At 41.5% G+C, this 25665-nt stretch overlaps 2 protein-coding genes across 7 annotated transcripts in view; one reads left to right on the top strand and one right to left on the bottom strand.

Moving 5' to 3' along the window:
• The first annotated feature begins 1062 nt into the window (after positions 1–1062).
• On the top strand, positions 1063–25618 carry LOC124037877 (proteoglycan 4-like). Of its 2 annotated transcripts, XM_046353060.1 has the most exons (14): positions 1063–1167; positions 1295–1383; positions 3059–3175; positions 3539–3661; positions 5961–6041; positions 7250–7318; positions 7418–7834; positions 8089–8784; positions 9260–9346; positions 14089–14225; positions 14356–14512; positions 17647–17754; positions 18242–18370; positions 24995–25618. In XM_046353060.1, the coding sequence occupies exons 2-14, from the start codon at positions 1320–1322 to the stop codon at positions 25111–25113; spliced, it is 2304 nt and encodes a 767-aa protein (XP_046209016.1). In that variant the 5' UTR covers positions 1063–1167; positions 1295–1319; the 3' UTR covers positions 25114–25618. The 2 variants fall into 2 exon arrangements, with proteins under 2 accessions (XP_046209016.1, XP_046209017.1); XM_046353061.1 differs by lacking the exons at positions 1063–1167; positions 1295–1383; positions 3059–3175; positions 3539–3661; positions 5961–6041 and adding an exon at positions 6077–6185.
• LOC124037875 (nucleoprotein TPR-like) overlaps positions 25139–25665 on the bottom strand; it is a 37779-nt gene continuing 37252 nt past the window's right edge. For all 5 annotated transcript variants that reach the window (XM_046353056.1, XM_046353059.1, XM_046353058.1 and 2 more), the window contains exon 49: positions 25139–25457. In XM_046353056.1, coding sequence (XP_046209012.1) covers positions 25405–25457 — 53 coding nt within the window. In that variant the 3' untranslated portion in view covers positions 25139–25404. The remainder of the gene's footprint in view (positions 25458–25665) is intronic.

Here is a 25665-nt window from a genome sequence, read left to right on the forward strand (position 1 = left end):
CCATCAGTTGAGAAACAGCATTCTCTTGTCGTGTTGCCTGATATGAATAACATTGAAATGTCCTCTTTAAAATGGTACCACAAAGATGATTGGAGGTCCACACATCAGAGAATGTTGACTTGAGTTGGAATATCCATTGTTTCAAATTAATCTGTCAATCTCCCAAAACCTATCGAAATCATAGAAAATCATAGAAATATGGTCATTATAAAATACATTCCCATTCGTGTTGACATTCGACGGTGGGTGGAATTAAATTGAATTAAAATGTCAATGGTGTTACCAGCTAAATTGCAGTCTCTGAAGGGATAGGTCCTTTCTATGAATTATATTTCTATGATAGAAATGGCACCCACCCTGTATTAAAGAGTATGGTATGTCTCATCTGATGGAGGACACAACACAAAAACTTCAGACAATGTAAAATAGGGTATATGCTACAACATATGTGAAAATGAGACAAATCTGAGTTCATATGTTTTCAGATTATTGACTTTATCATTGTTTTTGTACTTCTACCCCTTTTTCTCCCCAATTGGTAGTTAAAGTCTTGTCCCATCACTGCAACTCCCCAAGGGACTCAGGAAAGGCGAAGGTCAAGAACCATGTGTCCTCCGAAACACGACCCTGCCAAGCCACACTACCTGCTTAATCCGGAAACCAGTCGCACCAATGTGTCAGAGGAAACCCCGTCCAGCTGGTGACCGAAGTCAGCTTGCAGGCGCCCGGCCCACCATAAGGGGTTGCGAGAGCGCGATGGGACAAGGAAATCCCGGCCGGCCAAACCCCCCCCCCCCTTACCCGGGCCAATTGTGTGCCGCCTCATGGGTCTCCAGGTCACAGCCAGCTGTGACACAGCCTGGAATCGAACCCGGGTCTGTAGTGAAACCACTCTGGAGGACAGATTATTGACATTTAAAGGGGTAATCAGCAGATGCTACATACATTTTTGGAGTTATAAATGAATTATATGTACCCATTGATTCTTGAAGAATATAACTTATAATTGCCTCATGAGTCCTACTGTCCTACCACACCAGGACCCAAAATATAAGGGGGGGATTCCTATCAGACACGAAACCGGCAGCCAGCCTCTCTCCCATTCCTTATAAAAGCAGACACAGTGCAGGACTCCGCTAGATCTGGACAGAGGGTTACTCTTTCAAGGTACAATGAGACTTTTCACTCTCAAGTAACTATTGTACATAGATTATATACATTCTAATGGAATAGAAATTAACTGAGTTGGGTTGTTTTTTTCTTCTCTCCTTCTTGCTAATATGCTACTGCTCAGGTTGAAACAGAGGACACCTGTGAAGATGAGTCCATCAGTTTTCTTTGCTCTTCTGCTGGCTTGTGCTCTCCCGTTCAATTCTGCTCAGTGTGAGTATTTGTAATCACTGCGTATGTAAATTGCTTTGATTCAGCTCCTTATGTGTGTGTTTCTGGGTTTTATTCTAAATAGTTTTACTGTCAGTTAGAGATAAGGATGCATGTTGTCACTCTCTTGATTTAAATTACCATGAGTGTACTGAACTGCTTTCCGGGAAGGTAGAACAGATTGTGTGTACTGCTTGCCCACTCTCCGATTTCTATTGACTTATTAACAAATTATTAACTAGAGACGGAAAAAGTGTATTCTGGCTCTATAATGTATGATTCAGCCATTATCTTGTCAGTGTTACAAGTAGTGCTGAGCAATTAACTGAAAAGTCTGTCATTTCTTATTTTTTAAACAACTAATTGACGACATCGGTTCAATTATTTGAATTCCATTGAAAGAAATGTTTATGTGAGCTTGATGTGCAGTGATGTGCAGTGAACTTGATGTGACTATTAATCAGCTTCTTGATATACTAAACCTGTCAGGTGGATGGATTATCTTGGCAAAGGAGAAATGCTCACTAACAGGGATGTAAACAAATTTGTGCACAAAATTTGAGAGAAATTAGCTTTTTGTGTGTATGGAACCTTTCTGGGATATTTTATTTCAGCTCATGAAAAATGGGACCAACACTTTATATTTTGCTTTTGTAAAGTATAGTTTAGCGCCCAAAATGTGGTAATTACCTACTGTGACCATAATCCATTGTGCGTCCCGCTTAAACTTGTCTGGTCTGTGCTGAGCAAGACATGGAGACTGAGAGAGGAGAGAACACAGGATCGAGAGGGATAGAAAGCAGTTGCTTCGCAAGCCTGAAGTATACATGATTTAGTGATGGATTTTTTTATTTTATTTTACCTTTATTTAACTAGGCAAGTCAGTTAGGAACAAATTCTTATTTTCAATGACGGCCTAGGAACAGTGGGTTAACTGCCTGTTCAGGGGCAGAACGACAGATTTTGGTTGGTATTCAGTGGTCATAAAAGTATGTCTTATTTACTTTGAAGAACTACTTCAATTGCATGTACTTCAGCTCTGTATGAGACGATGACTTGGAATGAAATAATAAATTAAATAATAAAGTCATCAAATAAAACAAATATTTTATTAAAGTAATGTGAGTAAATTATTGTTAATAAGTGATAAACAGTAATGGGTAGACACTACCATCATGGGACTTTTGTTTGTTTTACTCTGTGTTGTTACATCATTCAACCCACATAATGCATAGTACATTTAATATTTTAAATCATATGTAAAGAAATTGAAACCGAAACTGAACCGACCTCATAAAGCACTAATCGCTCAGCACTAGTGACAGGTTCTGTGACAAATGTGACAAGGCCTTATTGTTGGAATGATATTGATACTGCTGTCATAGCTGGTGACTTGTGACATATCTCCATGACTGTGTGTGTGCTGGGCCAAGGTCAAGGTTTCCCGAACTCGGTCATACCCCCCCCCCCCCCCCCCCGGGGAGCATGTTTTGGATTTTGCCCCAGCACTACACAGCTGATTCAAATAATTGATGAGTTGGTTATTTGAATCAGCTGTGTAGCACTACGGCAACAAAAAAAAAACGTGTATCCAGGGAAAGGACAGAGTTTTGGAAACCGTGTGCTAGGCTACTGAATGACACTAAATATACATGATGTTGTTGTCTTTTCTGTATAGCAAGCTGCAACGGGCAATGTGGAGGAGAGTATAACAGGGGTTACATGTGCCAGTGTGATTATGACTGTCTCACTCACGAGGAGTGCTGTATTGACTACGAATCCCAGTGCACCACCAGTAAGGACTTTTCTTATCTATTCACTGTATTAGTGGTGTCCGAGTTGGGCACCCCAAGGGATGAACGTTTAGGTTTTTGCCCTAGCACTACACAGCTCATTCAAACAACCAAAGCGTGATGACGAGCTGCTTATTTGAATCAGCTGTGTAGTGCTATGGCAAAAGCCAAAATGTGCACCCCTTGGGGTCTGCAGTACCGAGTTTGGGAAACCCTGTATTATCACAAATGATCCATGAGAGTGCTTGACATGTCATTTATTCAGATGATAAAAATCCACATGTACATGCAGGTATTATGCATGTGTTATAATAGCACAACCAGGACTGGTGTGATAATGGATGTACTGTATGTCTGGATACCAGGTGACTCTTGTAAAGGGCGGTGTGGTGAATCCTTTAAGAGGGGAAGGCTGTGCGACTGTGATCCTGACTGTGCACGGTTCAAAAAGTGTTGCCCAGACTACGACAGCCAGTGTGGCATAGAAGGTTAGTAAAATGTCCAAGACACTTAAAATAGTCTTGTGAAGTAAAGTACACCGTTGTCTCATTTTGAGGCACATTCCAATTATAAAAGTGAGGGGGGACAAAAATGCAATTTCAGAATGTAGGGGGACATGTCCCCCCCATCCCCAGTCAAAGTTGCGCCTTTGATTTCATGTATGAAATAATATGTATGACATTAAGTAATGTATGAAATAATGTCTGGTACATGATAGTATGACATATGACAATAAAGATAGGCATGCTGGCACTATGCATTCAGTGCATTCAGAAAGTATTCAGAACCCTTATCTTTGTCCACATTTTGGATTAAATAGAAAATGTCAATCTACTCACAATAACCCAGAATGAAAAAGCGAAAAAAGATTTTTTTTTTTAATGTATACAGGCCCGAGCCACTTTGGGTATGACGCTACAAGCTTGAAATACCTTATTTAGATAAGTATTCAGACCCTTTGCTATGAGACTTCGAAATTGAGCCCAGGTGCATCCTGTTTCCATTGATCACCCTTGAGATGTTTCTACAACTTGATTGGAGTCCACCTGTGGTAAATTCAATTGATTGGACATGATTTGGAAAGGCACACACCTGTCTACGTAAGGTTCCGCCGTTGACAGTGCATGTCAGAGCAAAAAACAAGCCATTAGGTCGAAGGAATTGTTCGTAGAGCTCCGAGACAGGATTATGTTGAGACACAGATCTGGGAAAGGGTACCAAAAAATGTCTGCAGCATTGAAGATCCCTAAGAACACAATGAACTCCATCCAAATGGAAAAAGTTTGAAATCACCAAGACTCTTCCTAGAGATGGCCGCCCGGCCAAACTGAACAATCGGGGGAGAAAAACCTTGGTCAGGGAGGTGACCAAGAATCCGATGGTCACTCTGACAGAGCTCCAGAGTTCCTCTGTGGAGATGGGAGAACCTTCCAGAAGGAACACTATCTCTGCATCACTCCACCAATCAGGCCTTTAGGTTAGTGTTGCCAGATGGAAGCCACTCCTCAGTAAAAGGCACATGACAACCCGCTTGGAGTTTGCTAAAAGGCACCTAAAGACTCTCAGACAATGAGAAACTAGATTCTGGTCTAATGAAACCAAGAATGAACACTTTCGCCTGAATGCCAAACGTCACGTCTGGAGGGAACCTGGTACCATCCCTACAGTGAAGAATGATGGTGGCAGCATCATGTTGTGGAGATGTTTTCAGCGGCAAGGACTGGGAGACTAGTCAGGATCGAGGGAAATATGAACGGAGCAAAGTACAGAGAGATCCTTGATGAAAACCTCCTCCAGAGTGCTCAGGACCTCAGACTGGGGTGAAGGTTCACCTTCCAACAGGACAACGACCCTAACCACACAGCCAAGACAACTCAGGAGTGGCTTCGGAACAAATGTCTGAATGCTCTTGAGTGACCCAGCCAGAGCCTGGACTTGAACCCGATCCAACATCTCTGGAGAGACCTGAAAATAGCTATGCAGCAATGCTCCCCATCCAACCTGACAGAGCTTGAGAGGATCTGCAGAGAAGAATGGGATACTCCCCAAATACAGGTGTTCCAAGCTGGTAGCGTCATACTCAAGAAGACTCAAGGCTGTAATTGCTGCCAAAGGTGCTTCAACAAAGTACTGAGTAAAGGGTCTGAATACTTATGTAAATGTGATATTTCAGGTGTTTTATTTCTAAATTGTCTAAAATCCTGTTTTTGCTTTGTCATTTTGGGGTATTGTGTGTAGATTGATGAGGGAAAAAAACAATTGAATCAATTTTAGGATAAGGCTGGAACAAAATGTCTAAAAAGTAAAGTGGCCTGAAAGCATCCCGAAGACACTGTAAATAGGCATGTTAATGTTAAACTCATATAGTAGCCTGCATCAGTTTGTTTTGACTATTTTCTCTTTTAATAATTATTACAGACACCAAAAAAAAAAAAAACCAGGCAGCACAACAACACTGAAGACTAGCTCATGCAATAACATAAATGATGACTAATCAAAAGGTATAGCGTTGATTTAAAGATAGGCATGCAGTATATTCATATAAACATGCATGTTAAAATGCAGAAGCCCGTCAGTTCATCTCAACTATTTTCTGTTTTAGTTCAAGACCAGCCAGTACAACAACACCGATGACTAGCTCATGCGATAACGTAATCGATAACAAACCAAAAGGTATATTTCATAAAGCAATAGTTATTATAAACAATAGATTTGAGATAATTATTGTAGGAAAGGTAGTTGCTTTTGGATACTCTTTACTCATTTAGTACTTGATTGACACACCAGAGCCAGAACCAGAGCCTCCCCAGATCCAACCAACTGAGGAGCCAGAGATGACTCCCAATCCACAGGAGGAACTAAGTGAAGGTCAGTACTTTCAGAACAACCTTACTGAGGAGCCAGAGATGACTCCCAATCCACAGGAGGAACTAAGTGAAGGTCAGTACTTTCAGAACAACCTTACTGAGGAGCCAGAGATGACTCCCAATCCACAGGAGGAACTAAGTGAAGGTCAGTACTTTCAGAACAACCTTACTGAGGAGATGGACAACCAACACTTTAGTCTTAATAAGAATGAAAATGTATTATTCACCAGTATTCACTCAGCCCAACATCTTCCAACACCAAAGTCAAAACAGTCCCTGTAATAATAGTGTAATATTGTCTAACAAAAAATACAGATGTTTTGAACTTTTCTTGACCAATAAAGCACTCGGTAGAGAGTGTGACTCACAGATGTTTTGGATAGCCTGTCACACTGCTGCAGCTCTCTCTGGCTGTGACTTGAGCTGGAGCCCGGAGGCCAAGTCTCCCCAGATGTGTCACGCCCTACCGGCCAAGAGAAACAAAGGGAAATAATGTCATTATACACTGAACCAAAATATAAATGCAACATGCAACAATTTCAAAGAGTTAACGTTCATATAAGGAAATCAATTGAAATAAATTCATTAGGTCCTAATTTATGGATTTCACGTGACTGAGAATACAGATATGCATCTGTTGGTCACAGACACCTTTAAAAAATGTTGGGACATGGATCAGAAAACCAGTCAGTATCTGCTGTGACCACCATTTGCCTCATGCAGCGTGACACATCTCCTTCGCATAGGGTTGATTAGGCTGTTGATTGTGGACTGTGGAATGTTGTCCCACTCCTTTTCAATGGCGGTGCGAAATTGCTTGATGTTGGCGGAAACTGGAACACGCTGTCGTACCCGTCGATCCAGAGCAAACTCAATGGGTGACATGTCTGATGAGTATGCAGGCCATGGAAGAACTGGGACATTTTCAGCTTCCAGAAATTGTGTACAGATCCTTGTGCCATGGGGCCGTGTATTATCATACTGAAACCTGAGGTGTTGGCACGACAGTGGGCTTCAGGATCCCAATGCAATTGTGTTCTTTGTCCATAGTTTATCTGGTGGACTGTTTGCTTTAAGACATGAACTAGAACAACAGGAACATTTACTTGTGTAATAAATAGAGTTGTGTAATAATTACATATGTCCCATATAACTCAACAACAGGGAATAAATCAAAGTTATTTCAAATACTATTCAATTCATTTCCAGATTTGTCAGACGACCAGCCTATGCCATTGTTCACCCCAGAACCAGAAATCCAGGATGAACAGGAAGATGGTGATAGAAACATTAAGATATTTTCTCAACATAGCTACTCATATGTACATTTTAATGATTCAAAATGTGCATACATTTTGACATTATTCCCTTCCACAGATGTGAAGGGTGAGACCTGGCCAGATCTTCCTCTTCCCTCTCCTGATACTGGGTCAGAGGATCCAGAGGCAAGCCCTTACCCAGAGGACCCTGAAGCTGGTCTGGTGGATCCAGAGGCGACCGCTAACCCAGATGACCCTGAAGAAACCCCTGCCTCAGAGAGCACCGGCGGGTCAGAGTTCTCACCAACTGAGCCAGCCTCTTCAGACCCCTTAGATCCCACGCTTAAAACTAACCCCCAACCCACAGATACAGAGGATGACCCTGAGAAAGAGGCCATTTTAAAGGGGGACTACACACCCTTCCCTGAGGAATTGGATACAGAAGCAACACCAGGCTCGGAAGGAACCCCACCAGCAGCCAACCCCAACCCCTCTACTGCCGAACCAGCCAATGAGACCCCCGCTGAGGCAACAGGTAATGAATTCAATTCGATCTTTATTGTCAGAACAGGGAAATTCATTGTACAGTTAGGAGCTTACAGTTTATATGTATAGCATTATATATTGGCACAGTGCGGGAAATGATAGCCAAGCCATCTCTCACATACCAACATTTGAGAGATAGTCCTATCTCACTGTTCCTAGAAATTGTATTGGATAAGATGTTTCAAATTATTTTGAGTCATCTGGATTCAAATCTGACACTGACACAAATCTCATGTTTTCCAGACTCCAGTGATCCTGAGGGACAGCCTTATTCCAGCAGCAGCCCATCTGCAGCCGACCCAACTCTCCCTAGGTCCACCTCTGAGCCCACCCCCGCCTCCCCAGTTACCCCTCAGTCCTCTGACCAGGCTTTCCCGAGCTCAGAGCCCCAGCCCGGGCCTACTCCTGCAGAGGACACCCCTGAACTCCTACCTGAAGGACAGAGTGAATTAGACCCTGAAGGTCAGGAGGCAGAATCTAAGAACACAGTGCCAGATGAATCTGAACCCACACCCTCGAACCTACAGGATCTCAATGTGGCCTCCGAGGCACCAGCATCTGACAGTGGTCCCGAGTCCAAACCTGGTAGAGGGGCCACCCCAAATAATTTGAATGACAACAGTGTCCCCCAGACTGGAGATCTGGCTACGCGTCTCACAATAGACCCAGCGGGACAAGAGGAAGGAGATGAGGCAGCACCAGAGGAGACCACAAGCAACTCCATGAAGCTCAGTTCCGCCCCCCCCCCCACCCCCACTCCCACCCCCACTCCCGTCCCCGTCCCTGTCCCCACCACCAAACCAACCCAAAACAAACTCACTGAGAAAATCAAGCCTAGTAAACCCACAGAGAAACCTAAGCCCAAATCCACCCAGCCAAACACCCTCACGGATATCAACCAAGCTCTGGGCACAGACAACTCCAGGGACTACCAAGCAGGTAAGCTTAGACCTTGCTTTGCCTTACTTTAATACCATTGCAAAGAAACTCAGTCAATGTTGTAGAGCACTTATTACTAATGGTAAAAGCTATTACTGGGTGGATTCGCCAGCCCTACTTTTCTCATAGGTGGCACTGAGATGTATTACTTCTCTTGGATGAAAAGAGCTTCCTCCTGTCAAGTGTAGCTGCACTATATTAACTGTCAAAGGTGACCGTTTTCCCAGAGCCTAACAAGTCAGTCCAGCAGTTTCTGTGGTTTGGAAAAAAAATACTCCTTCACAGAGCAAACAGAAAAAGAATTGACATTAAGTTGTGTGTGCTGTTCAGTAAAAGTTCTTGGGAGAAACACATTAGCCAGTTGATACATTGTCAGACACATGAAATTGTTCTGATTCACTTAACACATTCTCCATGTTGTTTTTCTTATTAGTCCTCACATGTGGCTCCTTTTAAACGTGGCTTTTCCCTCCAGATGAACACAACGACACCAACATCTGCAGCGGTCGTCCTGTTGGTGCGGTAACTACGCTGAGGAACGGGACCGTGGTGGTTTTCAGAGGTCAGTGCCAGACCAAATTAAAATCAAATCAAATTTTATGTCACACACGCCGAATAAAACCGGTGTAGACCTTACCGTGAAATGCTTACTTACAAGACCTTAACCAACAATGTAGCTTTAAGGAAAATAAGAGTTATGAAAATATTTACTAAATTAACTCAAGTAAAAATTTATAAATATAAAAATAACAATAACAATAACTAGCCTATATACAGGGGGTACCTGTACCGAGTCAATGTGCTGGGCTACAGGTTAGTCGAGGTAATTGAGGGAATATGTACAGTAATAGTCAAAAGTTTGGACACACCTACTTATTCAAGGGTTTTTCTTTATTTTTACTATTTTCTACATTGAAGAATAATATTGAAGACATCAAAACTATGAAATAACACATATGGAATCAGGTAGTAACCAGAAAAGTGTAGCCACCATTTGCCTTGATGACAGCTTTGCACACTTTTTACATTCTCTCAACCAGCTTCATAAGGTAGTCACCTGGAATGGGTTTCAATTAACATTTGTGCCTTGTTAAGAGTTCATTTGTGGAATTTCTTTCCTTCTAAATCAGTTTGATCCCATCAGTTGTGTTGTGTACCAATCCATTTCATTAGACTCCTTGTCGTGCCAAACTGCCTGGCCCTTTTCAGGTTAAAAACGTAGACTGTAGTTCAGACTTAAAACACTAAAATGACAAGAGTAACTTAAATGTGTTTATCAACAATATAGTTTATATTCAAAAACGGGATTTCTGTATTTTAATTTTTTAAAATATGGTATACAAAAGATACAGAGGCCCTATTTGGTAAAAGACCAAGTCCTTAGTATGGCAAGAACAGCTCAAATAAGCAAAGAAAAACGACAGTCCAAATTACTTTAAGACATGAAGGTCAGTCAATTCGATAAATTTCAAGAACTTTTCAAGTTTCTTCAAGTGCAGTCGCAAAAACCATCAAGCACTACGATGAAACTGGATCTCATGAGGACCGCCACAGGAAAAGAGGCCCAGAGTTACCTCTGCTACAGAAGATAAGTTCATAAGAGTTAACTGCACCCAAGATTGCAGCCCAAATAAATGCTTCACAGAGTTTAAGTAACAGACACATCTCAACATCAACTGTTCAGAAGAGGCTGCGTGAATCAGGCCTTCATGGTCGAATTCATGCAAAGAAATCACTACTAAAGGACCAATAATAATAAGAGACTTGCTAGGGCCAAGAAACAAGAGCAATGGACATTAGACCGGTGGAAATCTGATGTGTCCAATGTGAGATTTCTGATGCCAATCACTGTGTCTTTGTGAGACGCATAGTAGGAAATCTGATGTTGCCCAGATGTGTAGTTCCCACCGTGAAGCATGGAGGAGGAGATGTGATGGTGTGGGGCTGCTTTGCTGGTGACACTGTCAGTGATTTATTTTGAAGGCACACTTAACCAGGATGGCTACCATAGCATTTTGCAGCGATACGCCATCCCATCTGGTTTGCGCTTAGTGGGACTATCATTTGTTTTCAACAGGACAATATCCCAACACCTCTCCAGGCTTTGTAAGGGCTATTTGACCAAGAATGAGAACAGCCAACAACTGCTCAGCATATGTGGGAACTCCTTCAAGACTGTTGGAAAAGCATTCCAGGCGAAACTGTTTGGGAGAATGCCAAAAGTCTGCAAAGCTGTCATCAAGGTAAATGGTGGCTACTTTGAAGAATCTCAAATATATAAAATATATTTTGATTTGTTCCAGACTTTTTTGGTTACTACATGATTCGATGTGTGTTATTTTATAGTTTTGATGTCTTCACTATTATTCTACAATGTAGAAAATAGTAAAAAATAAAGGAAAACCCTTGAATGAGTAGGTGTGTCCAAACCTTTGACTGGTACTGGACATGTAGGTAGAGGTAAAGTGAATATGCATAGATAATAAACAGCGAGATTTGATTAGCTGTTCAGCAGTCTTATGGCTTGGGAGTAGTAGCTGTTAAGAAGCCTTTTGGACCTAGACTTGGCACACTGGTACCGCTTGCTGTGTGGTAGCAGAGAGAACAGTCAATGCCTAGGGTGGCTGGAGTCTTTGGAAATGTTCAGGCCCTTTTCTGACACCGCCTGGTATAGAGGTCCTGGATGGCAGGAAACTTAGCCCCAGTGATGTAGTGGGCTGTATGCACTACCCTCTGTAGCGTCTTGCGGATGGGGGCCAAGCAGTTGCCATACCAGGCGGTGATAGAACCAGTCAGGATGCTCATTTTGGAGGATCTGAGGACCCATGCCAGTCTTTTCAGTCTCCTGAGGGGGAATAGGCGTTGTCGTCCCCTCTTCACAACTGTCTTGGTGTGTTTGGACCATGATAGTTTGTTCGTGATGTGGACGCCAAAGAACTTGAAGCTCTCAACCTACTCCACTACAGCCCCGTCGATGAGAATGGGGGCGTGCTCGGTCCTCCTTTTCCTGTAGTCCACGATCATCTCCTTTGTTTTGATCACATTGAAGGAGAGGTTGTTGTCCTGGCACCACACTGCCAGGTGTGAGAGCAAAATTGCGAGATAATTATTACAATAATACTTATTGTAATACCTTTATTGCATCAAATGGTTGTTTTATGAAACATAATAAGGGTTTGTTAGAACGCTCATCTCTGTGTGTTCTACTGAGGATGGGCCTCTGGAAGATTTATGATGTCTTTGGTGATTTTTTATTTTATTTCACCTTTATTTAACCAGGGAGGCTAGTTGAGAACAAGTTCTCATTTGCAACTGCGTTCCAGAGCATGAGTTAATGTTTCTGTTAGATATCAGGGAGAGATGGCTCCAGTATGGGGTTGGGGGGCCAGGCTCATCTCTGTACAATGAGTTATCATGTTTTTACAGCAGATACTGTCTGCTGTGAATTATAAGTATCTTTCATACAAATCTTAACCTTGTGACCCATTCCATGCATCTTTTGTGTGTCATGTAAACTGAAAGAGATTGGACTTTGCCATAAAATGCTGTGGCTCAAACCAGCTCCATCGGTGATCACCTCCAGGGGTGATTACCGACCAGCTGCAGTAATTAAATAATAACGTTTGATTGTTTTGAAGAAATCTTAAAAGTCTCTCCTTTTGATTACAATCAATTCCACCACACAGGTCTCTGACCTCCTCCCTATCGGCTGTCTCATTGTAGGTGATCAGGGCCTACCACCGTTGTGTCTTCGGCAAACTTAATAATAGTGTTGGAGTCGTGCTTGGCCACGCAGTCATGGGTGAACAGGGAGTACAGGAGGGGACTAAGCACACACCTCTGAGGGGCCCCCATGTTGAGGATCAGCGTGGCAGATGTTGTTGCCTACCCTTACCACCTGGGGACAGCCCATCAGGAAGTCCAGGATCCAGTTGCAGAGGGAGGTGTTTAGTCCTAGGGTCCATAGCTTAGTGATGAGCTTTGATGGCACTATGGTGTTGAATGCTGAGCTGTAGTCAATGAACAGCATTCTCACGTAGGTGTTCCTTTTGTACACGTGGTAAAGGGCAGTGTGGTGTGCAGTAGAGATTGTGTCATCTGTGAATCTGTTGGGGCGGTATGCAAATTAGAGTGTGTCTAGGTTTCTGGGATAATGGTGTTGATGTGAGCCATGACCAGCCTTTCTAAGCACTTCATGGCTACAGCTGTGAGTGCTATGGGTCGGTAGTCATTTATGTAGGTTACTTTAGTGTTATTGGGCACAGGGACTATGGTGATCTGCTTGAACATGTTGGTATTACAGACTTGGTCAGGGACAGGTTGAAAATGTCAGTAAAGACACTTGCCAGTAGGTCAGCGCATGCTCTGAGTACACGTCCTGGTTATCCATCTGGTCCTGCAGCCTTGTGAATGTTGACCTGTTTAAAGGTCTTGCTCACATCGGCTACAGAGAGCGTGAACGGCTTGGTGTAGATAATTAAGTCTATGTGCCAAACACACCAGATGTTGGGTTTTTCCCTCTCAGACGGCACCCTGAATATTCAATGATGCAAAGAAATTGTGAGTAGACTGTCTTTCAGCTCTTTTTTGCTTTCTATAGATGTGACATTTTGATTGTTTTTCAACCCAAGAGAATGTTCTAAATTGAGACTAAAGTTTATTAAAACAACACCATGTATTAAATAGACCAGGACATTTTTAATCTGGACCTTGAAACCAGTTCCATAGCACTGATGATTTCCACTCTTCCCCTCTAATGAAGGACTGATTTAGAACTGGGACACCAGGTTGGTGCAATTCATTATCAGGTATAACAGATAACAAGCATTACCCCAGACCTCCAGGCTCACAATTTAATGCCCCTAATATAGACTATAGAGCAGGGGTATTCAACTCTTACCCTACAAAATCTGAAGCGAGCCTGCTGGTTTTCTGTTGTACCTGATAATTAATTGCACACACCTGGTGTCCCAGGTCTAAATCAGTCCCTGATTAGAGGGGAGCAATGAAAAAAAAATGCAATGGATCTGGCTTTGCAGTCCAGATTTGAGTTTGAAGGCTATAGAGAAATATATATATATATATATGCCATTTAGCAGACGCTTTTATCCAAGGCAACTTACAGTCATGTGTGCATACATTCTACGTATGGGTGACCCGGGGATCGAACCCACTACCCTGGCGTTACAAGCGCCATGCTCTACCAACTGAGCTACAGAAGGACCACAACAGAGGATACATTGAGGATGACAAGTGATTGAAGACAAGATGCAGATGCAAGTACCAGTGTTGCTTCCCTTGTAGGACACTATTTCTGGGTCATGGATAGTAACAGGATGGCTGGACCTGCCCATCGGATAACAGACGTGTGGGGAGTCCCTTCTCCCATTGACACCGTCTTCACCCGCTGCAACTGCCAGGGCAAGACATACTTCTTCAAGGTACAGTACACCTTGTGACTATCCGAAGCCTATTGTTTGCTATAAGACTTCTATACTACATTAAGTGGAGGTGACACACAGAAAAAACAAATATATATATACATTCATGTGTGTGCTGTCCCCTCCGCAGGGTGCTAACTACTGGAGGTTTGAGAACAGCATGATGGACATGGGCTTCCCCAAGCTGATCAGTGTGGGCTTCAATGGGCTGCGAGGTCAGATTACGGCTGCCCTGTCTGTGCCTGAGTACCGCAAGAGGAAAGAGTCTGTCTACTTCTTCAAGGGAGGTGACTGATCTCTATAGCCAAACTACTTCAGTGGAGGCTGCTGTGGGGAGGGAGGCTCATAATAATGTCTGGAACGGAGCAAATGGAATGGCATCACACACATAGAAACCATGTGTTTGGTGTATTTGATACCATTCCACTGATTCCACTCCAGCCATTACCACAACCCCTCGGCCTTATTGCCTAATTATAGCCTTGGTATGTAAGGGATAATCAATGAGGGACTATGCGTTCTATGGAAAATAAAGAGCAACGTGAAAGGTGTGTTAGCGGAGTGGGACTAACCTTCCACGAACTTGCATTATTTTCCAAAGAACGCATACAGCTCCGAGTTGATTATCCCTTTCATACCAAGGCTATAATTAGGCAATAAGGCCGAGGGGTTGTGGTATATGGACAATATGCCATGGCTAAGGACTGTTCTTAAACACAGTGCAACGTGGGGTGCCTGGATAGTCGTGATATATTGGCCATATACCACAAACCCCAAGGTGCCTTAATGCTATTATAAACTGGTTACCATCGTAATTAGAACAGTAAAATCAAATGTATTTATATAGACCTTCTTACATCAGCTGATATATCAAAGTGCTGTAAAGAAACCCAGCCTAAAACCCCAAACAGCAAGCAATGCAGGTGTAGAAGCACGGTGGCTAAGAAAAATTAGCATTGTTGAATTCGATGCTTAGTTAGCTAAACTACAAAGTCTGTTTGTTTGGTTACCTTGGCAACTACTGTAGCTATCTAGTTAACTTGCTAGTAGCTCCTTCAGTGGATGTTGAACACATTTATACATGCAAATGAACACATTTCTTGCGGAACATGTGTTAAATTATTATTTCTTAATATATATTTTTTTATTTCACCTTTATTTAACCAGGTAGGCTAGTTGAGAACAAGTTCTCATTTGCAACTGCGACCGGGCCAAGATAAAGCATAGCAGTGTGAACAGACAACACAGAGTTACACATGGAGTAAACAATTAACAAGTCAATAACACAGTAGAAAAAAAGAGAGTCTATATACATTGTGTGCAAAAGGCATGAGGAGGTAGGCGAATAATTACAATTTTGCAGATTAACACTGGAGTGATAAATGATTGGATGGTCATGTACAGGTAGAGATATTGGTGTGCAAAAGAGCAGAAAAGTAAATAAAAACAGTATGGGGATGAGGTAGGTAAAAATGGGTGGGCTATTTACCGATAGACTATGTACAGCTGCAGCGATCGGTTAGCTGCTCAGATAGCAGATGTTTGAAGTTGGTGAGGGAGATAAAAGTCTCCAACTTCAGCGATTTTTGCAATTCGTTCCAGTAATAGGCAGCAGAGAACTGGAACGAAAGGCGGCCAAATGAGGTGTTGGCTTTAGGGATGATCAGTGAGATACACCTGCTGGAGCGCGTGCTACGGGTGGGTGTTGCCATCGTGACCAGTGAACTGAGATAAGGCGGAGCTTTACCTAGCATGGACTTGTAGATGACCTGGAGCCAGTGGGTCTGGCGACGAATATGTAGCGAGGGCCAGCCGACTAGAGCATACAGGTCGCAGTGGTGGGTGGTATAAGGTGCTTTAGTGACAAAACGGATGGCACTGTGATAAACTGCATCCAGTTTGCTGAGTAGAGTGTTGGAAGCTATTTTGTAGATGACATCGCCGAAGTCGAAGATCGGTAGGATAGTCAGTTTTACTCGGGTAAGTTTAGCGGCGTGAGTGAAGGAGGCTTTGTTGCGGAATAGAAAGCCGACTCTAGATTTGATTTACGATTGGAGATGTTTGATATGAGTCTGGAAGGAGAGTTTACAGTCTAGCCAGACACCTAGGTACTTATAGATGTCCACATATTCAAGGTCGGAACCATCCAGGGTGGTGATGCTAGTCAGGCGTGCGGGTGCAGTCAGCGAGCGGTTGAAAAGCATGCATTTGGTTTTACTAGCGTTTAAGAGCAGTTGGAGGCCACGGAAGGAGTGTTGTATGGCATTGAAGCTCGTTTGGAGGTTAGATAGCACAGTGTCCAAGGACGGGCCGGAAGTATATAGAATGGTGTCGTCTGCGTAGAGGTGGATCAGGGAATCGCCCGCAGCAAGAGCAACATCATTGATATATACAGAGAAAAGAGTCGGCCCGAGAATTGAACCCTGTGGCACCCCCATGGAGACTGCCAGAGGACCGGACAGCATGCCCTCCGATTTGACACACTGAACTCTGTCTGCAAAGTAGTTGGCGAACCAGGCACGGCAGTCATCAGAAAAACCGAGGCTACTGAGTCTGCCGATAAGAATATGGTGATTGACAGAGTCGAAAGCCTTGGCAAGGTCGATGAAGATGGCTGCACAGTCTTTTATCGATGGCGGTTATGATATCATTTAGTACCTTGAGCGTGGCTGAGGTGCACCCGTGACCGGCTCAGAAACCAGATTGCACAGCGGAGAAGGTACGGTGAGATTCGAGATGGTCAGTGACCTGTTTGTTGACTGTTTGTTGACTTGGCTTTCGAAGACCTTAGATAGGCAGGGCAGGATGGATATAGGTCTGTAACAGTTTGGGTCCAGGGTGTCTCCCCCTTTGAATATATAGTCATGGTTTAAAATGGATAATCAACTCGGGCCTCTATGCTTTCTCTGGAAAAGAATCCAACTCGGTGGAAGGTAAATTCACACCTTCCACATTGTTCATTATTTTCCAGAGAACACATAGCCCATTGTTTATTTAATCGATAAGGCACGAGGGTGTGTGGTTCGCGGAGTGCCTGGACACAGCCCTTAGCCGTGGTATATTGGCCATATACCATGAACCCCTGAGGTGCCTTATTGTTATTATAAACTGGTTACCAACGTAATTAGAGCAGTAAAAATATTTTTTAAATATATTATAAATGTAAAAATATTTTTTGTCCTACCCCACGGTATACGGTCTGCTATACCACGGCTGTCAGCCAATCAGTATTCAGGGCTCGAACCACCCAGTTTTTAATATCCATTAACCCCTGATATGATAGATACATGAGATTATGTTTTATTGCTAATGCCAGTGATAACAGATTTACTTAGGTATAACATAACATAAACAAGCATGCTCATGCCATCTGCAGTATCCTGAGTTAGCATGTCTGATATCTGTATCATTGTCTATTCAGGTGGCTTGGTGCAGAAGTATTCCTACCAGTCTGGCACCAGCCCTACATGTAACAGGAAGGCCCACAACTCTGTTTATACCGCACACAACCGTGTTGCCAGACAAGCAGGTAATGAGCCGCCCACATTTTGACCTTTTCAGTCCTTTCACTGAACATTTTGTCAGACTGAAGTAGTGGTGAAAACATGAGGAACTGTTCAGCATTTAGGTAAGGTTATATTTGAGTTGAGCCACATTTTATCTATAAAGATGACTCACAGAGAGAGAGATGCTGCTCGGAGTGGGAGAGAGATGAAAGAACGAGAAAGGGAGGGAACAAGGTCCACTGTATGTAAACAGGTAATTCAGGGAAAACAAGCAGGCCAGATTGTGTGGGTGCAGAATCAGATCGTAGTGTAGTGCCACAACACAATGTTGTTTTTAATGAGTCACTAAAAGTAAACGGACAGACTGCAATGAGGCACAATTCGGTCCATGAAATTTTACTCCAACAATCAGACTCCTAGACCATAAACTCTCAATTTCAAACATCACACCGTCATCAATAATATTGATGATTTGTCAATCTCTAAACTGAACTGTGTCTCTCCTCTCAGTGTCTCTGCTGGGACAGGAGATCAACATCCGTCTGACCTGGAGAGGCTTCCCCTCCACCGTGACCTCAGCCGTGTCCATCCCCACCCACAGGAAACCTGAGGGATACAACTACTACCTCCTCTCACGCTGTAAGCATTTAGCCCAGATACAAAATCATATTTAAAAAAAAATCATTTTTACATTTTTTATAAACAATACAAAACATACACATACAAACGACAGCATCATACAAACATCAACTACATCACACCTGCCCAGCGCCCGCATCACGTTATGCAACGTGATGGCCTCAAACTGTACCATTTTGTTTCTCTCCGTAGCCCACACCCTTTACATTTTTTGATAATAAATCACCTGACCTTCCCATTGTGTTAATGATGGCAGATTGGTTGATTTCCAGTTTAAGTATAATTAAAAAATAACAATTTTTTAAAAAGATGATTGACTAGAAAAGTATCATCCAACCCACCGGGTATCTCACTGCACCCTCCTATACTACGTCTTGACATATGCAGACAAAAGGATTTAAAGTGCATTTACATTGTAATACTACTGACAGCAAAATGTCGAACTCCACCTATCATTTTGGACTTGATAACATTCCCTGAAGGCATGGATTATTGAGTCATTATTAGTTTTACACTTCAGACATGACTGCCGTTGTGCTGTAGAATGTGCATTTTGTCTCTTGTATAATACATGCAACTATACATTTTCATTTAACTGTAATCTCGTTAGTTACAGTATGCTCCAACATTCCCTCTATCTTGTGCCAATATCAGCTATTTTTAAAATCTTGGTTCCAGTAGTTTACGTTTGTTTCTAAGAGATTGTTAGTTGGAAAGGCAAGGTTTTGTATAGCTTACCTATCATATGAATATCCTATTCTGACTCAAATAGGATTCCCTCAAGATGTTTCTCATCTCCAAAATATTTCAAATCAACTTTTTGTGACAGAAAATGTTTAAGTTGCATATATTTGAAAATATCTACATTGGTCAATCCAAAATTGCTCTTTAAAGCTGTCATGGAAATTTAAAAAAAAATCGAATTACTAAGTAATTTACGGTTTATTGTGAATTCTGATAAGCTATCTAAGGATTGTCCCATAAGGATGTGTTTTGAGGGAGTTATATTGGTTCTTACATTTACATTTACATTTAAGTCATTTAGCAGACGCTCTTATCCAATACGTTTCATTTTCTCCCATATTGTTATAGTTTTCTTAGCTATGAAGTCATTCATGTTCACAGCCTTATCCTTTGAAAATAGACAGGCAAAAAAATTCGGAGGAATTCATCAAATCAAATGTTATTTGTCACATGCGCCAAATACAACCGGTGTAGATTTTACCGTGAAATGCTTACTTACAAGCCTTTAACCAACAATTAAGTTTTGAGAAAAATAAGAGTTAAGAAAATATTTACTAAATAAAGAAAAGTTTTGAAAAGTAACATAATAACTAGGCTATATGCAGGGGCTACCGGTTTCCGAGTTAATGTGCAGGGGTACAGGTTATTCAAGGTAATATGTACATGTAGGTAGGTGTAAAGTGACTATGCATAGATAAACTTTGAGTAGCAGCAGCGTAAATAAAGGTGGGGGTCAATACAAAACAGTCCGTGTAGCCATTTGATGAACTGTTCAACAGTCTTATGGATTGGGGGTAGAATCTGTTAAGGAGCCTTTTGGACTTAGACTTGGTGCTCCGGTACCGCTCATCTTGGTGCTCCGGTACCGGCATCTTCAAGATGTACCCATCGTTACCATTTATTGCATTTAACTATACTGAATAAAAATATAAATGCAACGACTTTACTGAGTCACAGTTCATGTAAGAATTCAGTCAAATAAAATAAATTCATTAAGTCCTAATCCATGGATTTCACATGACTGGGCAGGGGCACAGCCACGGGTGGGCCTGGAAGGGCATAGGCCCACCCACTGGGAAGCTGGCCCAGCCAATCAGAATACATTTTCCCCCACAAAAAGGCTTTATTACAGAGAGAAATACTCCTGTTTCATTAGCTGTCCGGGTGGCTGGTCTTAGACGATACCGCAGGTGAAGAAACTGGATGTGGAGGTCCTGGGCTGGCGTGATTACATATGGTCTGTGGTTGTGAGGCCGGTTGGACGTACTGCCAAATTCAAACGAGGTTGGAGGCAGCTTAGGTATTACAAATTCTCTGGCAACCGTTCCGGTGGACATTGCTGCAGTCAGCATGCCAATTGCACACTCCCTCAACTTGAGACATCTGTCACATTTGTGTTGTGACAAAACTGCACATTTAAGAGTGGGCTTTTATTGTCCCCAGCACAAGGTACACCTTTGTAATGATCTTGCTGTTTAATCAGCTTCTTGATATACTCCACCTGTCAGGTGTATGGGTTATCTTGGCAAAGGAGAAATGCTCACTAACAGGGATGTAAACAAATGTGCACATCATTTGAGAGAAATAAGCTTTTTGTGCATATGGACAATATCTGTGAACTTTTTATTTCAGCTCATGAAACATTGGATCAACACTCTATAGTTTATATTTTTGTTCAGTGTATATATATATATCACAAGTAAAACCCCTGAGAAGCAATTTGATACAATTCCAAGCCTGGAAGGTTAAAACCACCCTCAATTTTACATCTTCCTTTTTTAAAGTCTCTTTGACTGACTATACTTTTTTAAAGAACATATTCGTTGGGATAATTGGTATTACTGAAAATAAATACACAAACTTTGGAAGCCATGCCACTTCTGTCATATTTAAAGAGGGGCTGGGTTGGACAGGCCAATGCTGCCACCTACAGCAGGTGTCAGCAGGTGTCAGCAGGTGTCAGCAGGTGTGCAGGTAACAGCAGGTAACAGCAGGTGTCATCATCCTGATAAATAAGGACAACATTTTCCCTAAAACCCAGTACATGGACCAATAAGGCCATATTCCAATGTTGAATTGTACCTTGCATGATGAAAAATACACATTGATATCATTGTATATCCCACCAGGGGCATATCTGGTGTTTGTAGATCAAATTCAAGCTATACTATATCATATCCAGACAGGAACAACAATTTAGCAGGTGACCTAAATCATACTTTCAATAAGATCGACAGACGTATTAATAAACCAGGCAAATTTAGGTAGCCTCCAAATAGGCTGAAAAAAATTCATCTTTACAAATATTTTTCAGGACAACTGGAGATTACTACTCCCAACTACAAAAGACTATTCCTTTTTTTCTCAAAGTAAGAAAAGCTATACAAGAATCGACTACATTCATTTCCAAAAATGCACTCAACAATTTACTGGATTTAAAAAAATGTATGATATAGTGATATCGGATCATTCACTGGTATCATACTTAATTACATCAGTAGAAGATACACTTGGTGACAGAATTTGGAGAAATGTATTAAATACGTCAATGAAAAAATAAAAACCTTTTAACCATTACAAATGCAGACAGAGGATAGAGAAAAGCTAACCCCAATTTAATCTGGGATGCCTTTAAAGCGTACATTGGAGGAATGATCATCTAAATGAAAGCTAAATCTGATTTAGAAAATACAATTTAAGAAATGTATCACGGTCTTAGAAAAAGCCCATAAAAAAATATTTACAAGGTAAAGCAGAAAATAAAATGTCTGAATGTAAACAGGAATTACGATATTTTACTTTTGGAGAGACACAACAATTACAGGTTAATCTCAAATAAAGTATATTACTTAATGGCAAATAAACCTGGTAAATATCTCACAGCTCTCACAAAACGAAAACATGGTAAACCAGTTATCATTTTAAAAGATACACATTTGGTCATTAGAAATATCGTGATTAATTACCATTTTAAAAGCTCTCTGAAAATCTATAGAAATCAGAATTAAACAGTTGGATGAATCCTATAGCCGTCTTAGACTCAACAACCCTGAACCAATTATCAGCAGTCAAAAAATAATCACTAAAAACAGAGATCAAAAAATAGATACTTTTCAAACATTCACGCTGAGAACAGCACCAGGAATGGATGACTTTCCCATTGACTTCTATTCATTATTTTGGGACAAAGTAGTGCCCCTATTTCCACAAATGACAACACATGTTACTCAATCCAGTACTTCCTAGTTCCATGTATCAAACAGATATTTCAGTTATAGTAGTAAGTCGCTCTGGATAAGAGCGTCTGCTAAATGACTTAAATGTAAATGTAATATTAAAGCCAGGGAAATCTGGAGTCACCTACTGATTATAGACCCATAAATGTAATACATTGTAGCAAAATAAGCTTAAGCAATAGAATGGTAAAAGTCTTCCCAGACTTGATACATATCAAACAGGGTTTATTAAAAATACAAGAACATTTCCATTTAATACAATGCACATTAAAACAAGCTATAAATTTATCAATAATTGCTGTATGCCAAAAGGGCTTTCTATTAAAACTTTGGAATCTTTCAACTTTCCAGCTGAAATAATATATTTTATAAAAATATATAACAATTTCCCAAAGCAAACATATACACATAATACATTATCTGATGCAATGTCTTTAGAAAGTTGGACAAGACAGGGATGCCCCCCCCCATTCCTCCAAACAGACCTGGTGTAACGGAGTCAGGTTTGTAGGCCTCCTTGCTCGCACACACTTTTTCAGTTCTGCCCACAAAAGTTCTATAGGATTGAGTTCAGGGCCTTGTGATGGCCACTCCAATACCTTGACTTTGTTGTCTTTAAGCCATTTTGCCACAACTTTGGAAGTAAGACCATTTTGCGACCAAGCTTTAACTTCCTGGCTGATGTCTTGAGATGTTGTTTCAATATATCCACATAATTTCCCTCCCTCATGATACCATCTATTTTGTGAAGTGCACCAGTCCATCCTGCAGCAAAGCACCCCCACAACATGATGCTGCCACCCCCGTGCTTCACGGTTGGGATGGTGTTCTTCGGCTTGCTAGGCGCCCCCTTTTTCCTCCAAACATAACGATGGTCATTATGGCCAAACAGTTATTTTTTTGTTTCATCAGACCAGAGGACATTTCTCAAAAGTATGATCTTTGTCCCCATGTGCAGTTGCAAACCGTAGTCTGGCTTTTTTAATGGCGATATTGGATCAGTTGCTTCTTCCTTGCTTAGCGGCCTTTCAGGTTATGTCGATATAGGACTAGTTTTACAGTGGATATAGATACTTTTGTACCCTTTTCCGCCAACATCTTCACAAGGTCCTTTGCTGTTGTTCTGGGATTGATTTGCACTTTTCGCATCAAAGTACTTTTGTCACTGGAGGCAGAACGCGTCTCCTTCCTGAGCGGTATGGCGGCTGCGTGGTCCCCTGGTGTTTATACTTGTGTACTATTGTTTGTACAGATGATCGTAGTACCTTCAGGCGTTTGGAAATTGCTCCCAAGGATGAACCAGACTTGTGGAGGTCTACAATTGTTTTTCTGAGGTCTTGGCTGATTTCTTTTGATCTTCTCATGATGTCAAGCAAAGAGGCACTGAGTTTGAAGGTAGGCCTTGAAATACATCCACAGGTACACCTCCAATTGACTCAAATGATGTCAATTAGCCTATCAGAACCTTCTAAAACCATGACACCATTTTCTGGAATTTTTCCACACTGTTTAAAGGCACAGTCAACAAACGTCTGACCCACTGGAATTGTGATACAGTGAATTGTGAAATAATCTCTGTAAACATTTGTTGGGAAAATGACTTGTCATGCACAAAGTAGATGTCCTAACTGACTTGCCAAAACTATAGTTGGTTAATAAGACATTTGTGGAGTGGTTGAAAAACAAGTTAATGACTCCAACCTAAGTGCATGTAAACTTCCGACTTCAACTGTACCTGACCAATATTTTTTTTAAACTCTTTACGCGGAAAATACCAAAATAATAACTCACACTCTACAGCCATTAATTGGGCCACATAAATACTTAGGATGCTTAATAAGTGACAAATATATAAAATAACTTTATTCCATTACTGAATATGAAAACAGATGTAATTAAATGGAACAATCTTCCCATGAATCTTATAGGTAGCATAGACCTCTACAAAATCATATTTTTGTGGACCAAATCAAAGCCTGTAGTCTTTCTTTGATGATTTAATTCAATGTCACTACTTTAACTTATTCTTTTAAGACTAGTTTGCCGGAAAACCCTGCACTGATCGGTCTGCTGTAAAAATCCATTCCTAGATTATACCTTAGACATAACGGTGTGTGACACCTCTGAGCCCCATATATGTCTGGGTGGGGTGGATCACAAGCTGCATTTCCACCGGCAGCTCAATTTGGATATATATATATATTTTTCCTTCCTTGTTTTTTTGACCAATCAGATCAGCTCTGAAAAAAGATCTGGTGTGATTAGTCAAAAGAATTGGGCTGTCTGACTAACTGGAGCGAGAGGGAGGGGATGGTGGAGTGAAGATGATCGGTCTGCTGGCACAGCATGGTTAGATCCTGTCAAAGGTTGTCAACAGCAGCTGACCTTCCTAACTCTGAGTAGGGATGTGTTTCTATCCGTCTGGTTATTGTCACTGAAGAAACAAAACATGAGGCTCAGGGTCTGCTGTGGCCAATTAAGAGGCCTTCCACCTGCCATGTTTTTCTGACAAAACATTGTTCATGGTTGGTGGTTTTCAGTCAGTTATACATTTTGCATGGTTCAAGTCAAAACAAGTAAACTCTGCAATGACATCAAGTGAGCCCATATTTTCCTCACATCACTCTCCCCTCTTGTCTTTCAGCCAAATACTACAACGTCAATATGAGAGATGAACGGCCTTTCATAGCTACTCCTCCCGTGAGCGCCACTCCCCAGAAGAACTCAGCCAAAGACTTTTTAAACTGTCCAAAGGAAGTCTGAGAAAAAACAGCCAGGAATATCAAGAACCGATTGAGTCACACAAACTTTATTAGTCATAAAAACCAACACCACAATGCTTTTGTAAGAGGAGTCCTTGCTAACTTTAAGTATAGAAAAACATGATTAATCATAACAATGAAATGATCTGTGATCATCATGACTAGAACCAGATTCTAAAACGCGATATGTCATTTAGATTAATGGTGACCGCGGGTGTTCTCTTTGGAACCATGGTGACCAATCTTGTAGTGCCATGGCGATGATGTCTGGGCAGGAGCTCTGATTGGTTGTTCATCTGGCGAATCGCCTCCCTGTCCCAGTTACACCCCGTGATGGCAACGTCCCTGGTTCACATCAAAAGACACATACTGATGAGACAAGGGTCTACTTTACCAATGTAAAAACAAATCACATTATATAATATATAATGCAAAGACAATGCTAATGTAACAATTTTACATTAAATGTTTTAATCTTGTGACTATTAAAATTGCTTTAACATCAACAATGGATGTGGACATGTTTAATATACGTGGTATTAAGAGCTGTGTA

The sequence above is a fragment of the Oncorhynchus gorbuscha genome, linkage group LG06 (assembly GCF_021184085.1).
Source record: "Oncorhynchus gorbuscha isolate QuinsamMale2020 ecotype Even-year linkage group LG06, OgorEven_v1.0, whole genome shotgun sequence".
NCBI classification, from domain to species: domain Eukaryota; kingdom Metazoa; phylum Chordata; class Actinopteri; order Salmoniformes; family Salmonidae; genus Oncorhynchus; species Oncorhynchus gorbuscha.

What these genes read in the sequence shown, in the direction of transcription:
- LOC124037877 (XM_046353060.1), top strand. Translation starts at nt 1,320, where the DNA reads ATGAGTCCATCAGTTTTCTTTGCTCTTCTGCTGGCTTGTGCTCTCCCG. An exon ending in CCCGTTCAATTCTGCTCAGT is followed by an intron (nt 1,384 to 3,058) that starts GTGAGTATTTGT and finishes TTTTCTGTATAG; the next exon opens with CAAGCTGCAACGGGCAATGT. An exon ending in GACCCCCGCTGAGGCAACAG is followed by an intron (nt 7,835 to 8,088) that starts GTAATGAATTCA and finishes CATGTTTTCCAG; the next exon opens with ACTCCAGTGATCCTGAGGGA.